Consider the following 12,534-nt stretch of genomic DNA (forward strand, 5'->3'; position numbering starts at 1 on the left):
AGGAATAAAGAGAGAATAATGACTTGCAGCTCAGCAGTTCAATAGAGGTTAAATGAATCTCTGAGATACGGACCAGCCATCATTTCAACAGCTGATAATTGATGAGAGGAGCACTAATGAAAAGAGGAAGAGACAAAGACAGATGTTCAATCATAGGAAAGAATAAAGCCAGGAACCAAGCCTCAGGTGCTCAGCAGAGAACAGGGCTCACATTTATGGCGCAGGGGAAATCGATGTGGCTGGTGGGTAAGGTGACACTGCCGTCTTTGGAGGTATTTTATCCCACTAAACTCCTGCTCTGTAAACACCTTTTCCTGCCTGCAGGAAGCCTTTTCTTCCTTCATTTCCCCTCGCAGGATGCTGCTCTCCACCAGGCACCCATTGGAACGGAGAGTGGCATTTCCACATTGGCTTCTTCCTTCAGCCAGCTCCTCAGTCATGCCTCATGCCTGACGCCTCCCCTGCTAAATCAATGATGCTGGGCTGCAAGGATGGGTGCTGGAAGGAGCAGGAGAGCAGTGCCCATCCAAGCTGGCACCTCCAGGCTGCAGCAGCAACGCTGGCAGGATCTGGAGCCCCGTCACGCCGCATTACCCCTTTCCTCACGTCGCTGTGCCAGCGGAAATGCAGCCCAGCCAAGCAGGGCCGGAGCTGACGTTACCTTGTCAGCGCGGCACGAGTGGATGAACCAAGCCAAGAAGTCTGTGCTAATAAATAATGAGGTGTGAGTAATAACCTCTGCATCCCAGGGCAAGAGCCTGTCAAGGTCTCCATGCTCAGATGCATCTTGGCTCCAGTGCGGCTCCCCACTGCTGGCGCCGGCAGCGGATGCCTCTCCGGAGGAGCCGCGATCCTGGCACCCAGCCCCATGCCAGTGCCGCCGGCTGCCCTCCAAACCCTGTCCCGTGCCACCCCGGTGCCAAAGCCACCCTGCAGGGAAGGGACACAGTGCTGGCAATGAGTGTGTGTTAAGCGCCATGGGCGGCACAGGATGCTGGCATCTCTGCCATCCACTGTAACCGCAACGCTGGTGCCAGCGGATGGGAAGCACCGACCTCTGCTCCAAGTGCAAGAGGGATCCCAGATCTGGAGGCAAACAGGTTTTGGTTTTGTAACACTTGTTCCCAACACGTGCTGGCATCGTGAGCCCCCCAGGAGCACATCCCACAGCAATGCCCTGCAGGCTTTCCTTGCAAATCTATCTTTGGAAAAGCAGGAAAGGCACACTTCATTCCCACTGGAAAGATGCTGCTGGGCATTTCTTCTTTCCCCCCCCCCCCCCCTTTCATTCTCACTAATACCATCTCTCTTTTTTCCCAAAAATGGTTAAAATTGATCTCCCTGTGCCAGACAACTGTTTTCTGCTCAGTTGCTTTTGGTATTTTGGGCTGTTTAGTGGCACCATCCTCGAGATTGAATCCATCTGTTCGCTACCCACTAAGGGTGCTCTGGGGTCTCAGCAGAATGGCGAGTGTGCCATGGGAAAAGAGCGCGAGCATCGGTTGGGCTGGAACAAGGAGCAGGACTTCTCTTTGCTCACACCCCATGTGCTGCCTGGTTTAAAGCCCATAGTAGAAAAATCAACATAAAGCAGTGAAATGGATTTGAAAGAAAACCAGTGACCATGATTAAAAAAATCCCATGACTACAGCCGCTGCCAAACATATAAATCGCGGGAATTACATTTTCCAGTCATTTTCAAGGAATAATTTCTAATAGAGATGATGTTTTTATTGGCCAGGGTTCTCCTTTCTTTTCTTAACAAACAAAATAAAAATGAAATAATCTTGCTGGTGAATTTATTGTGCCTGGAAGCAAAGAGCTAATAGTGCTGGCTGGAACCCAGGCAAGTGCCCAGACATCACAGGGAGAAATCGCCGGGCTATCCCTCATGGGTCCCTGCTTTCCCTGTGCTGTGACTGAACATCAGGCTCATTGCTTCTGACCCAGCCATCGTTCCTATCTGCTCCATGGCCTTTTGTGACTGCCACTGAGCTGAAAACCCTGCTCCTGACAGTGGTGTGGTGGCTGGGGAAGCATCACTGTCCTGCTGCTGGGGATGGCATGGATGGGGTTGAGTGCAACCTGCTGCCGTGTGCTGTCTGGGATGGGGTGGATGTCCAAGGAAATCCATGGCTAAGCTGTAGCATCCCCATAGATGAAAGACTAAAAATGTAACTCTGTTATTACCAGAAACTGCAAAAATACAGCACAACAGAGGACTGTCACTATCCATTCTCCACAGACCCTGGATTATCTTAGTCTGAAACAGCAAAAGTATCGGTGTTGAAGTGGATGGAGTTAGTGTCTCATCAACAAGTGGAGTCTGTGATTATCTGCCCTCCAGGAACTGAAATAATACTAATCCTGCCCTCGCACTTGTTCAAGATGCTGGTAGTGGTGTAAGAGCAGCCTCGCTGCCCCTCAAGCCAGGCAACTCAACTCTAAACATGGATTGGGCTCTTTGGATTTAATCTCACATACTATTAACAAAAATTGGAGTATTTTCTATTGCTTATCCTTTGAAAAGCACTACGAAGTGAAGTAGCAAGTACAGCAGAAGATGGCCTAAAAGGCTTGCTTGAAAACTTCAGTATCAGACTCCTAAGGCAGAAGAACACAAGGTAGACACAGACCAAGATTTCACCCAGACTTGGAGGTGTTGGGATCCCTGGGCCTTGGTTTAATAGGCATGTAAGTCCACAGCTGAATCCCAGCTTGACATTCCCACTATTTCAAGGGAGAGCTATGAAGGGCTTTGTGGATTTAAATAGCTTCACAGCGAGCCTGATCCTCACCCCAGCCTGAAACCTCAGTGGGGCTCTGAGCCAAGCACGTGCCAGCATCCCTCTGCTCCTTCCATCCCAGTGAGGCCATGGAGCCACCGTGCTCAACATCCCAGCGGAAAACTTTGTGTTGTGCTTTCGGGCTGCTCTGAAACCCTGGTAACCAAACCTCACTAGGGAAAACAAAGCTCGGGAGGGTTTCATCGTCATTTTTAGCCTCTCTTTCTTTTGGTCTTGTTTTAAACTCCTAAAGTCACTGAAAATCATGTGGATTATTAATGTTTTCTTTTAAAGAAAAATTCTGAAGAATATAACTAAAAGAAACTTCAGAGTCCTGTGTGTAAAATTCCATCTATTCCATCACATGTTCATCTGAGGCACTGGAACCAAAACCCCTCTGGGGGAGCTGGTTTTGCTGGCCCTAGACACGCAGACATGACAGGCAGTTCATCCAGGCAGGATGCTCAATGAGGACAAATCAGTGCTGTGTCATTCAAATGGGCTTTTAAAAAGACCAAGAAATGTACTTTCTTTTGCAAGGAATCTCTATGCTTTCTGTACAATGCTGCTGCAGTTTGAATTGAGTGGATTTTGGTTAAAAATTGATGAAAGTGCTATGGAATTAGTACCTTGCAATAGGACTGCTCAGCAGACGGCCCATTCCGGCCAGAAGTGTTTTCAATCTGTTGGTTGGTCTTTCAAATTGGATTTAGAAGACAAGCAGCTGAAGCCACTTCAAAATGGATTTAGGGACCACTTGAACTTAACTCTCATGGATGAACCCAATTTTGTTCTACACGACAGCAAACCCTCTGTGGTATTTTACCGACAATGGAGGCTGCTGTGCTTCTAATCCTGAACACAAAGAAAAGGAAAGACCTTAAATAGCCAAGAGGGGAAAATGAACCCATCCAGGGCAAGAAGATCCTTCTTTGAACTGACCTTTCCCCTTTCTTTATAGGACCTTTGTTATGTTCTTTGCACTAGGAGCAGTTATCTGCCTCCGAGTTCACAAAGCGGTGGAAAACAGCCATGCAAATGTGGTCCTCCAGGTATAAAATCTACTCCCTTGCCCTTTACTAACACTGATAATCATAATAAATGATCTCAAACTTGCCATTAAAAAGTAAAATCAATGAACTTGCTCCTCAACAAGAGAACAGGATACTACTGCAAGGCTTAGCACACAGATTGCTGGCTGGGGTGGCTTTAACACCCTGCTTTTCCTAGGGGAGTGAACCAGGCAGAGCCCAAGCTGCAGACAAAGGCATTACTTACTTGGGACCCTGTTAATGGCTCGTAGCGGCCGAAGAACCCGGACGGTGCGGATCGCAGACAAGCTCACGTTGTGTCCATCCAGAGAATACTCCATCATGCTGCAGGGGAAAGAGGGAAAGTGTCAGGATGTGGGATGCTTGCTTCCTGTGCTCCTGGGATAATGGGCTGCAGGCACAGGTAACACACTAGAAAGCACAATGAGGAGCAGCAAAGTGAGTGCCACAGACATCAGAGCAGTTGGGAGCCCCCAGCTACCTGCTCAGCTCCTGCAGCCGTGCTGCTCTCCCTTCCCATTAGCTCATAGTGCTCCAGCCAGCAGCGCATCCACAGCCTTTCCACTGCACAACTCTATGCAGCTCGAAGTCCCTAAGATGCTTCTGCTATTATACCCCCTACTAGCACCCCAGTGTATTTTCATCCCAGCTTATCTCTTTCCCTGTGACAAAACCTGTGAATAACCAAGCCAACAAATGACGTTAAAGTAGTTTGGTTTCCATTTTATTATTAAGAATAAGGAACATTTTCTTTCCCATGCTCCGTCTCCATTTCACATAAACATTTCTCTCCCAGGCTGGGGAGGATGTTAAGTCAATTTTCTTGCTCTTTTGTAGAGCTGAGTGGGAAATGTGTGTAGCATTGGGTTTTTAATGGGGTTATGGCTAGTTAGCATGGCTGTAATTACAATTTATGAGTTTGACTAGAGGGAAGCACTTGTAAATATGTCACAAATCTCTCACCGCGCCTGTTCAAATAACAGAACAGCATCAAAAGCAACCCTGTGAGCAAGCTGTTGGATGCCATGGAGAAAGAGCTTTTGTTTCGTGGGGTTTTGTTAATAAACAAACAGATATGGAAGAAGGAAGGCAAATACGAGCTGAAATGTGCAACCAGGCGCTTCAGAGGAAAGGAGAGATTTGAAGCATCCTGCAGTGAGGATGGACCGGAATCATTACACGCCATTAAGAAGCAACCACCAAATGGACTTAAGCAACAACTGAATGGTTTTCAGGCAATAGCAAAGGGAGGCTTGGTTTTGGGCCAGCCTTGCTCAGGTGCATCACTGCTCATGTGCCCATGCTCTGCCCTGCTGGAGCCTTGTATTTGGTGCTTTGCTGTGCTCTGGGAAGTTTGACTGGGAATATGTAGATGTTCTGATGCTTGCTTCTCTTCTGTCTTTGTCCTGAAGCTGGTTGGTATCACTGGCATTGCACTGGGGTGACTTTGGCCTGTTAGCTTTCATTTGCCTGCTGATTTGGGGCTGGTTTTAGGGATAACCTTCCAGAGATACTTGTTATTCCCGAAGTAGTTGGTGAGTCTTTATAAATCAAAACCACCTTCAAGCTCATGCATAGGAGCTGAGCTGAGCATGATAGAGACAGCATTGTTTAAAGTCCCTGATGTGAATAGTGTGAAGCCTGAATGTGCTCGCTGGCGAGGTCCCAACACAGCACTCTCACAGTGCCTTGGGTGGCGGAGTAAGGGGATTTTAGTGTCACTGACACAGGCTTTGAACTGCTAATAGCAAGTAAAAGGAGCATGAAATGCTCCAGTGGGAGCTGGTTTTGTACTCCAGGGAGCACATGCAACCATTGGCATGTTAAAGGGTGAACTTCTGGGGCCTCACTTTTACTTGGCTCTTAGAGTTTCAATGGGGTTGATAAGAGATGGAAAAGCCAGGATTTGGCCTAGGAAACCAACTTTCTGACCCTGATACTTTGGAATTCCATGATACTCCATTTAGGATTGGAAAGTAAGTCTCAGGAGGATCTACACTGCCCACTGAAGCCAACCCAAAACACTTGATAGATTCCAGCTTGGACCATCTGCAAGCAGCTTGAACCTTTGAGAAAAAGGACCGAGGCTTGGGGTCCTATTCTTGTATCCCACTTGTAAACCAAGAATTCCCTGGAAATGCCTAACAGAAACCTGCTGGAGCTAGAAATTATGGAGGGATACGAGGCCTGGGTGGACTAACACTTGGTAGGCGGTTCCTTACAACCTCTGGGTACTGAAAACAAAGGAGGCACAAGCCTTTGCAATGGCTTCTGCCATGAACAGTTTCCAGTGCTTTAGCTGTCAAGTTAAAGATGTCCAAAGCACATCATCACATGAGGCTGCAGCATCTCCAGGGACTGGGTGCACGAGAAACCTCTCTGGTTTCAGCTCTTGTGAACATCATTTTGGATGCTTGGGAAATGCTTTCAACTTGGCTGCTGGACAGACCCAAAGGTTGTAAGCTCCATCTGGTCTGAAATTGTCCAGGGTGCATTTCTGAGGCGAGCAAAACATGAAAGGGCTTCCAGTGCTGGAACAAACTTCAGACACGAGCTGTTGCTAGAGGCAGGAGGTCTGTTTGTTTTGTAGTTTCCCTGCTTCCCCTCTGCTCTCCTTGGTATTCACTGCTAGTAAGCCAAATCAGGAGGATGCCGAATGGGACAAACCAAGCAGGCAGCACTGCTTATCACTTGTTTCCCTTCTTATCATAGAAAACTTCATGGTAACGTCATCGCATCCATCTGCTTGCTGGGAAAAGCAACTCTTGTTATTCCAGTAGAGTGCTCCCTGCCTAAAACCACCTCCAGTTTTAGGAGCAGATGCTGGATTGAACAGTGATGGGGGGAGAGGTGAAGAACCACAGCCCATTGCACAGCTTCTCTTGGCCCTTCACTGGTGTTATCAGCCAGCCCAGCTCCCAGGCCAGAACCCTCTTCTTAGAGCTGGGAAATAATGTCATAGGTATGGCTTGAATAGACCCAAATCATCTGGAGATGGCCTAGGATCAGCCAGGGAAGGGCCATTCCTCTTCTCTTCAACCTGAGCAATGCCAGGTTGCTTCCACTGGGGTCTCCTGATGCTTCTGCTGTTTTCACTCTTCTCAAACATACACCAGCCACAGCCTTCCTCGGTAAACCGCCAGATGGACATCCAGCCACCTTCCCCCTTGTCCCAAGTGTGACATGAGCAAAGATCCTGGTGCCAAACCCGATGCTCAGGGATGAGCAGAGGGCTCAGCCTTTCTGCTTCCATTTTATTCTCCTTTTGATGCTGTGGGGAACCTCTGCTTGCTCATCAGGAGAGCTCATCCTGCAGGTTCAGCGTGGGGAAACACTGTCTGCGCACCGGTTATGGATGGCAGACTCCTGATCCCAAGCTGCAACCACAGCCTTCCCCTTCTCCTACTTATTTCTGGCTCAAACACTGCAGCAAGGCTTTGGAAAGAAGCAATCATTAACTGCTGTTTCTGTTGTCCCTGCCATTCTTTCCTGCTTACACCACACTTGGGTTCAAAGGAAGCTCTGCTCAGGAGAGCTCATGTTTTATTCAATCCAGTAAGGCCATTCTTAATTGTATTCCAAACAAATAACATGGAGCAAAACAAAACTCCATTAGTGCAATGAAGATTGTACATCACTAACGTAAGGGTAAAAATGCCTCAACATATTACAGGGATGTTCTAATTAACCTCAGGCTGGCCATGAGAAACCCAGGGATTCAGAAATAAGGCAGAGCTCTATAATTAAAGCAGTCTAGCCCTTCCTAGGGTATCCTAAGCAGGTAAGAGAGCCTGGGGTTTCTAAGCCACACTTATTTATAGAATCAAGTTTTAGACTTACCAAGCTTCCAGCCCATTCAGTTTCTCCCTTGGGTGTGAGGGAACTGGTGTCAAAAGCACACAGCTCTTCCTCGTATCTGTTTCCTAGCACATCCTGCACAGATAAGCAGCTGTAGGGGATGGTATTAAACCAAGAGAAGTTTTCAGGAGGCATTTGCGTGCACTTGTCATTTGGGTCAGCTTCTGGTCAGCTTCCACCATCAGGATCTCAATGTTCTAAGCCAGGTTTTTGGGCTACAATCTCCTTGTTTGGCCAACTTCTGCCTCTCTGCCTCACTCTCATGGTGTTATTTAGCAGGAGCTGGGCTGAGCTGTTGTGTGTTTTTCCATCCATCCTGGAGTCAACAGGCTTAACCACGACCACTGGGACATTGGCCATCACAAGGGACTAGATCAGCATGCACTTGATTTGACAGAGACAACAAAGGATTGCTACTGAACACCCGATGGCTTTTGCCCTGACATTCGTACCCTGTCCCATAACCCAGTGTGGTTGCCAGAGGTGAAACCAAATGAGGCTTATGAGACTCTGCCCTGGCTTGAGCCTGCAGTTTTCACAAGGCATCATGAAAACCAGGCAGGACAACCCACACGTTTGGCTCTCTGGGGTTTTCCTGCTTTCATGACAAGGAACAAACGTATGAGGTTTTGTTACTGACCCTGCCATCACGATGAAGAAGTCCAGCCGATTCCACGTATCTCCAAGGTAACACTTCTGCCCGAAGATCCCCAGAGCCACCATCTTGATGACCATCTCCACCGCAAAGAAAGCGAAAATGAAGTCGTCAAACGCCTGGAGACCAGTAAAAGATTATTACAGTCAGTTCTGCTGTGCAATCTTAGCAGGGAAAGGGAAAGCAGAGACATGAGCGTTCCCACCGCAGAGGCACTCTGTGTACCCCGGCAGACGTTGCAAGGCAAAGCACTGGGACCAAGATGCCACCTACCCAACTCAGAAATAGAACCTGCAATATCTGATGGGTGATGGCAACCCCTAAGCATAGCTCTGGGGTCATTCAACTGCCTGGGAAGCATTAGCAGCTTCTGTTAATCTACTGACAAAGACAGAAGGACATCACTGTTGCACAGGCTGGATGTTTCTCCTGGCATTTAAAGCCCACACATTGTGGTTGGGTCCATGAGGTCTCAGTAACCTGCAGTGGGAGCTGTGTTACCAGACTGGGTGGCTCAGTATCTCCGAGAAAGAATTTGTCCCATCTAACACAGGGGGATGTGCTTCACCTCTGATGCCCTCATGGACCTCTGAAGGGACCAGAAAGAATTTGTCCCATCTAACACAGGGGGATGTGCTTCACTTTTGATGCCCTCATGGACCTCTGAAGGGACCAGGTTCCTACCCACAGGCCCACACACAGCTGGGAGTGAATGTGCACACCAATGAAGGTTAAAGCAGTAACTACAAGGACAGTTCTGCTGCATGTGAGGGATGACTGGAGCAGTCCCTCATGGTGCAGAGGCTCAGGGCATCCTGGGTGCCCAGCACAGGAGCCTCTTGATGAAGGTCAAAATTTAGGGGCTTAGATTACTGTGGAAACAAGAAGAGAAATGAAAGGTGCACAAATTAATCCATTGCTGCCCTATAGAACACGCCTCAGTCTTTACTTAAAGAATGACTTCCGTAGGGTAGTGGGGACTTGGACAGCTGGGATTTCTCCAGCCTTCTGGAGATTCCAGAAGGTTCCTGCACAAAATGTGGATGGTAACTTGAAGGCCCCATGAAATGGACTCTGTTGTAAAGACTCCTCTGCGTGTTGCCTGTAAACTTGAACATCAGGAGATGCAGATTGCTTTGAAATCATGCACAGAGGCTTTGCTGTTTTGAGTGACAGACTTGATAAAGCACAGGAACTTCTCAATCTACAGCCATGACAGCTGCTGTCCAAACCAGCCCATAATGACCATACTGTTTGCTGCTGTGTCTGGCACTTCCATACTGAGGCTAAGTGGATTAATGGTACAACCAACACAACATCCACATGGCAGCCAAGTTCCCGCTGTGCATCCATGCAGCTCTGCGTGCCTGTGGGAGCACCATCTCCTCTGCCTGTTGGCTTTACCAGCCAACCTTTCCCTTGATAAACTAACACAGAAGTTTTGCTCCATTATTTCAGTTCATTTAATACCTGGCATCCAAATGCCTCCATAAAGAAGTTCAGGCTTTTTTACTTCATGTTCTGGCTTCCATTCCTGCCTAAAAGCTGTGGGAGGCTGAGGGATAACGATGGCTTTACTTGCAGCCTGTTCCTGCCTGCAAACCCATCAGGAGAACACGTACTCAATACATTGGAATCAGTCAGATTCCAGATTCAGTGCCTGGGATCCCTGTGGATTCCGTGTGTGTCTGTTCTGGGGAGAACAGCCCATGGAAGCTATGTGGCTGCAACCTGATTGAATTATGGGAAAAAGGAAGCAAAGAGCCATTCAATAATGTCACCTCCTCATGCAGGCAGGATTCACTTTGTCTGCCTGGTCATTTTGGCAGGGATGCCACCAACAAAGCCCCACGTGGGTGAATACATGCAGGAAAACAGCAGGCACATGGAATGTCACCTTTCAGGAGAGCTGCAACACTTTGTGATGGCCAATCTGGGGACCCACAGCTACCAGCAGTGTGACATTTTCAGGTGAAGGAGATGGACCAGCCACTTCTGGGTGCTGTTTTACACCAACCCTGACTTCCTGAGATGATCCCAATGCTGGATGCCTCCAAAATCGATCTCATTCCACGAGAAACCCCTAATGGCACCTCGATTCACCTGGTTTACCTGGTTCTGCATTTAGCAGGAACTCTTTAAAGGTTGCAAGAGGCTTTGATGATCAACTCTGCTATTCCTGGCATTTTGCAGGCAGTTCTGGACCAATCTCTGCAAGAGGCAGCAGAACTGGAAGGATCCCACTGGCTTTCCTCATACACCCCAAGGGAAGTCAAGCAGCAGATCCACACTACCACATGCCGGTAGTCCCTGCCTACGTTGACGTAATGCATTAGGAACAAGGAAAGCTGGTTCCAAACCCCAGAACAGGGTTGCTGCAGGAAGCCCAGCGCCAAAGTGCAGCCCACACACCAGATGCTGCTGGGATGTGCTTCCAAAACGAATCCCGCAGGCATATGGCAGCGAGGGGATTGCCAGGATGCAGCGAGGGATGAAGAGACAAGTGTGATGCCCCACTGAGCTTGGGATGGCCAACAAGGGTCTGAGCTTTGTATGGGTATGTACTTCCCAAAGGTTGGTAGGCAGGTTATCCTGGCCTGTTACTTGGGAGGTTCCATTGCAGAGGAGAACAGGAATGGGCTCATCCCATGAATTTTTGTTCCTGAAGAAGGGAATAAGAGGGCAAAGTCACCAGTGCTGTATTGCACAGGGGGGACTGCAGCAAAGAGATGCCAGCACTGAGCTGGATGAGGTTGAACTGACTGTGAGCAAGAGATTCCCTGTGGCATTGGCCATCCTGTAAGTAAAAAGCATTCAACATCTCTAGCTGGAGCTGGATGCCCAGTTCTGAGCATCTCAACCCTTATTAAATGCATAGAGAAAGGATCTTACTGGGGTAAATGCAACTCAGTCTTTGGGTCTCACCTAGGGCCATGGCAGAAGCGGGTTTGCATGCCAAAGCGTGGCTTATTGGGAAAACCATCCCTATGGGAAGAGCTTTGGGAAGAAGGGACAAGATGGAGCTCCAGGATGGCCACCCCCCTGCACCCCACACATCCCAGGCAAGGAGCATGGCATGGGATCCTTACCTCCAGGATGGTGCACCGCTCCGACTGGCACTCCACGTCCTCGCAGGGCTGGAACATGCCCAGGGTGACGCAGTTCAGGAGGATGACCAGCATGCTGACGTGCTCAAACCAGGTGAGAGGAGAGCGTTAAGGAGAGCACACACTTCAAGTGTCCATGGGGAGGGGGGAAGCTGAGGCACTGTGTTATTTAACACATCCAAAAGCAAAGAAACAACAAACATCCCGGATTTGTTAAGGTTTCAGGGGTTTGGCAACTGAGGAAAGGGCCTTAGAAAGAAAACTCCTGTTGAGATGGAGGGACAAAGGATGCCTTTCATTTCCTCCACAGCAGCAGAGCCAGAGAAGCACATCAAGGTGCATGGCTACGCTTTCCATCTCAATTTCTCCCCACCTCCATCCTCTTCCACTCTTCATGCATGCCCAAGGCAGCTGAGAGCACAGCCACCTCTGTCCTCCTCCCACGGAGCCTTCATCTCCAGATCTCAGAGTTCTAGCAGCAGATCTCCCCCACACATCCTCTAGCATGAGCTCTGTCACTACAAAGAGTGAACTGAATGCAGGTTGGCTCATTCCTACCTGCTTTCTAAGTCTCAAGGAGTTACAGAGTCCATTCTGAGCCCTACATCAGGACTGAGGATGAAGGCAAAACAAACCCAAACTGGGGGCACAAGTGGGTAGGGCCAATGTTATGATACAGGATGCAAACCAGGACCCAGGGTGCACAGCACAGGCTTTGAAAGGGAAGGAAAGGGCTCAAAGTTGGATGTCCCCGGTCACCAAAAGAAGACCACATTCTCTGACAGGACCCACCAGTGCCCAACTGCACAAACATCAATAGTTTCACAGTAATAAGTAGTGATTTGCATCACTCCAAAATAGGCCCAGAGCTTATGATTACTGCTGCTGGTCTGGCTATTAAACATAATAAAGATCTGGGGGAACTAAACAGGAGCTCTGCAAATGAAGCATGAATGAGAGAACTGTTCTTAGGAAAATAACTGGAACCATCTGTGTGTGAATAAACCTTTCTGCTTTCAAACACACAAGCGTATGTGAGCGAGGCACCATGGAGGAAGCAGCACAGAGACATCGTC

The 12,534-nt window shown here is 48.6% G+C and overlaps 2 protein-coding genes across 4 annotated transcripts in view; one reads left to right on the forward strand and one right to left on the reverse strand.

The window, feature by feature from the left end:
- LOC133208630 (voltage-dependent T-type calcium channel subunit alpha-1H-like) overlaps positions 1 to 11,572 on the reverse strand; it is a 118,169-nt gene extending 106,597 nt beyond the window's left edge. For all 3 annotated transcript variants that reach the window (XM_061346660.1, XM_061346651.1, XM_061346643.1), the window contains exons 1-3: positions 11,441 to 11,572; positions 8,337 to 8,470; positions 4,065 to 4,162 (exon numbers count right to left, since the gene is read on the reverse strand). In XM_061346660.1, coding sequence (XP_061202644.1) covers positions 4,065 to 4,162; positions 8,337 to 8,470; positions 11,441 to 11,533 — 325 coding nt within the window. In that variant the 5' untranslated portion in view covers positions 11,534 to 11,572. The remainder of the gene's footprint in view (positions 1 to 4,064; positions 4,163 to 8,336; positions 8,471 to 11,440) is intronic.
- The window catches only part of LLGL1 (LLGL scribble cell polarity complex component 1), a 363,828-nt gene that overhangs the window by 306,684 nt on the left and 44,610 nt on the right, over positions 1 to 12,534 (forward strand). The gene's annotated exons all lie outside the window — the stretch shown is intronic.

The sequence above is a fragment of the Neopsephotus bourkii genome, unplaced genomic scaffold (assembly GCF_033783945.1).
Source record: "Neopsephotus bourkii isolate Nb327-2 ecotype Australia unplaced genomic scaffold, CSIRO-AGI_Nbou_v1 NB_39, whole genome shotgun sequence".
Classification (NCBI taxonomy): Eukaryota; Metazoa; Chordata; class Aves; order Psittaciformes; family Psittacidae; genus Neopsephotus; species Neopsephotus bourkii.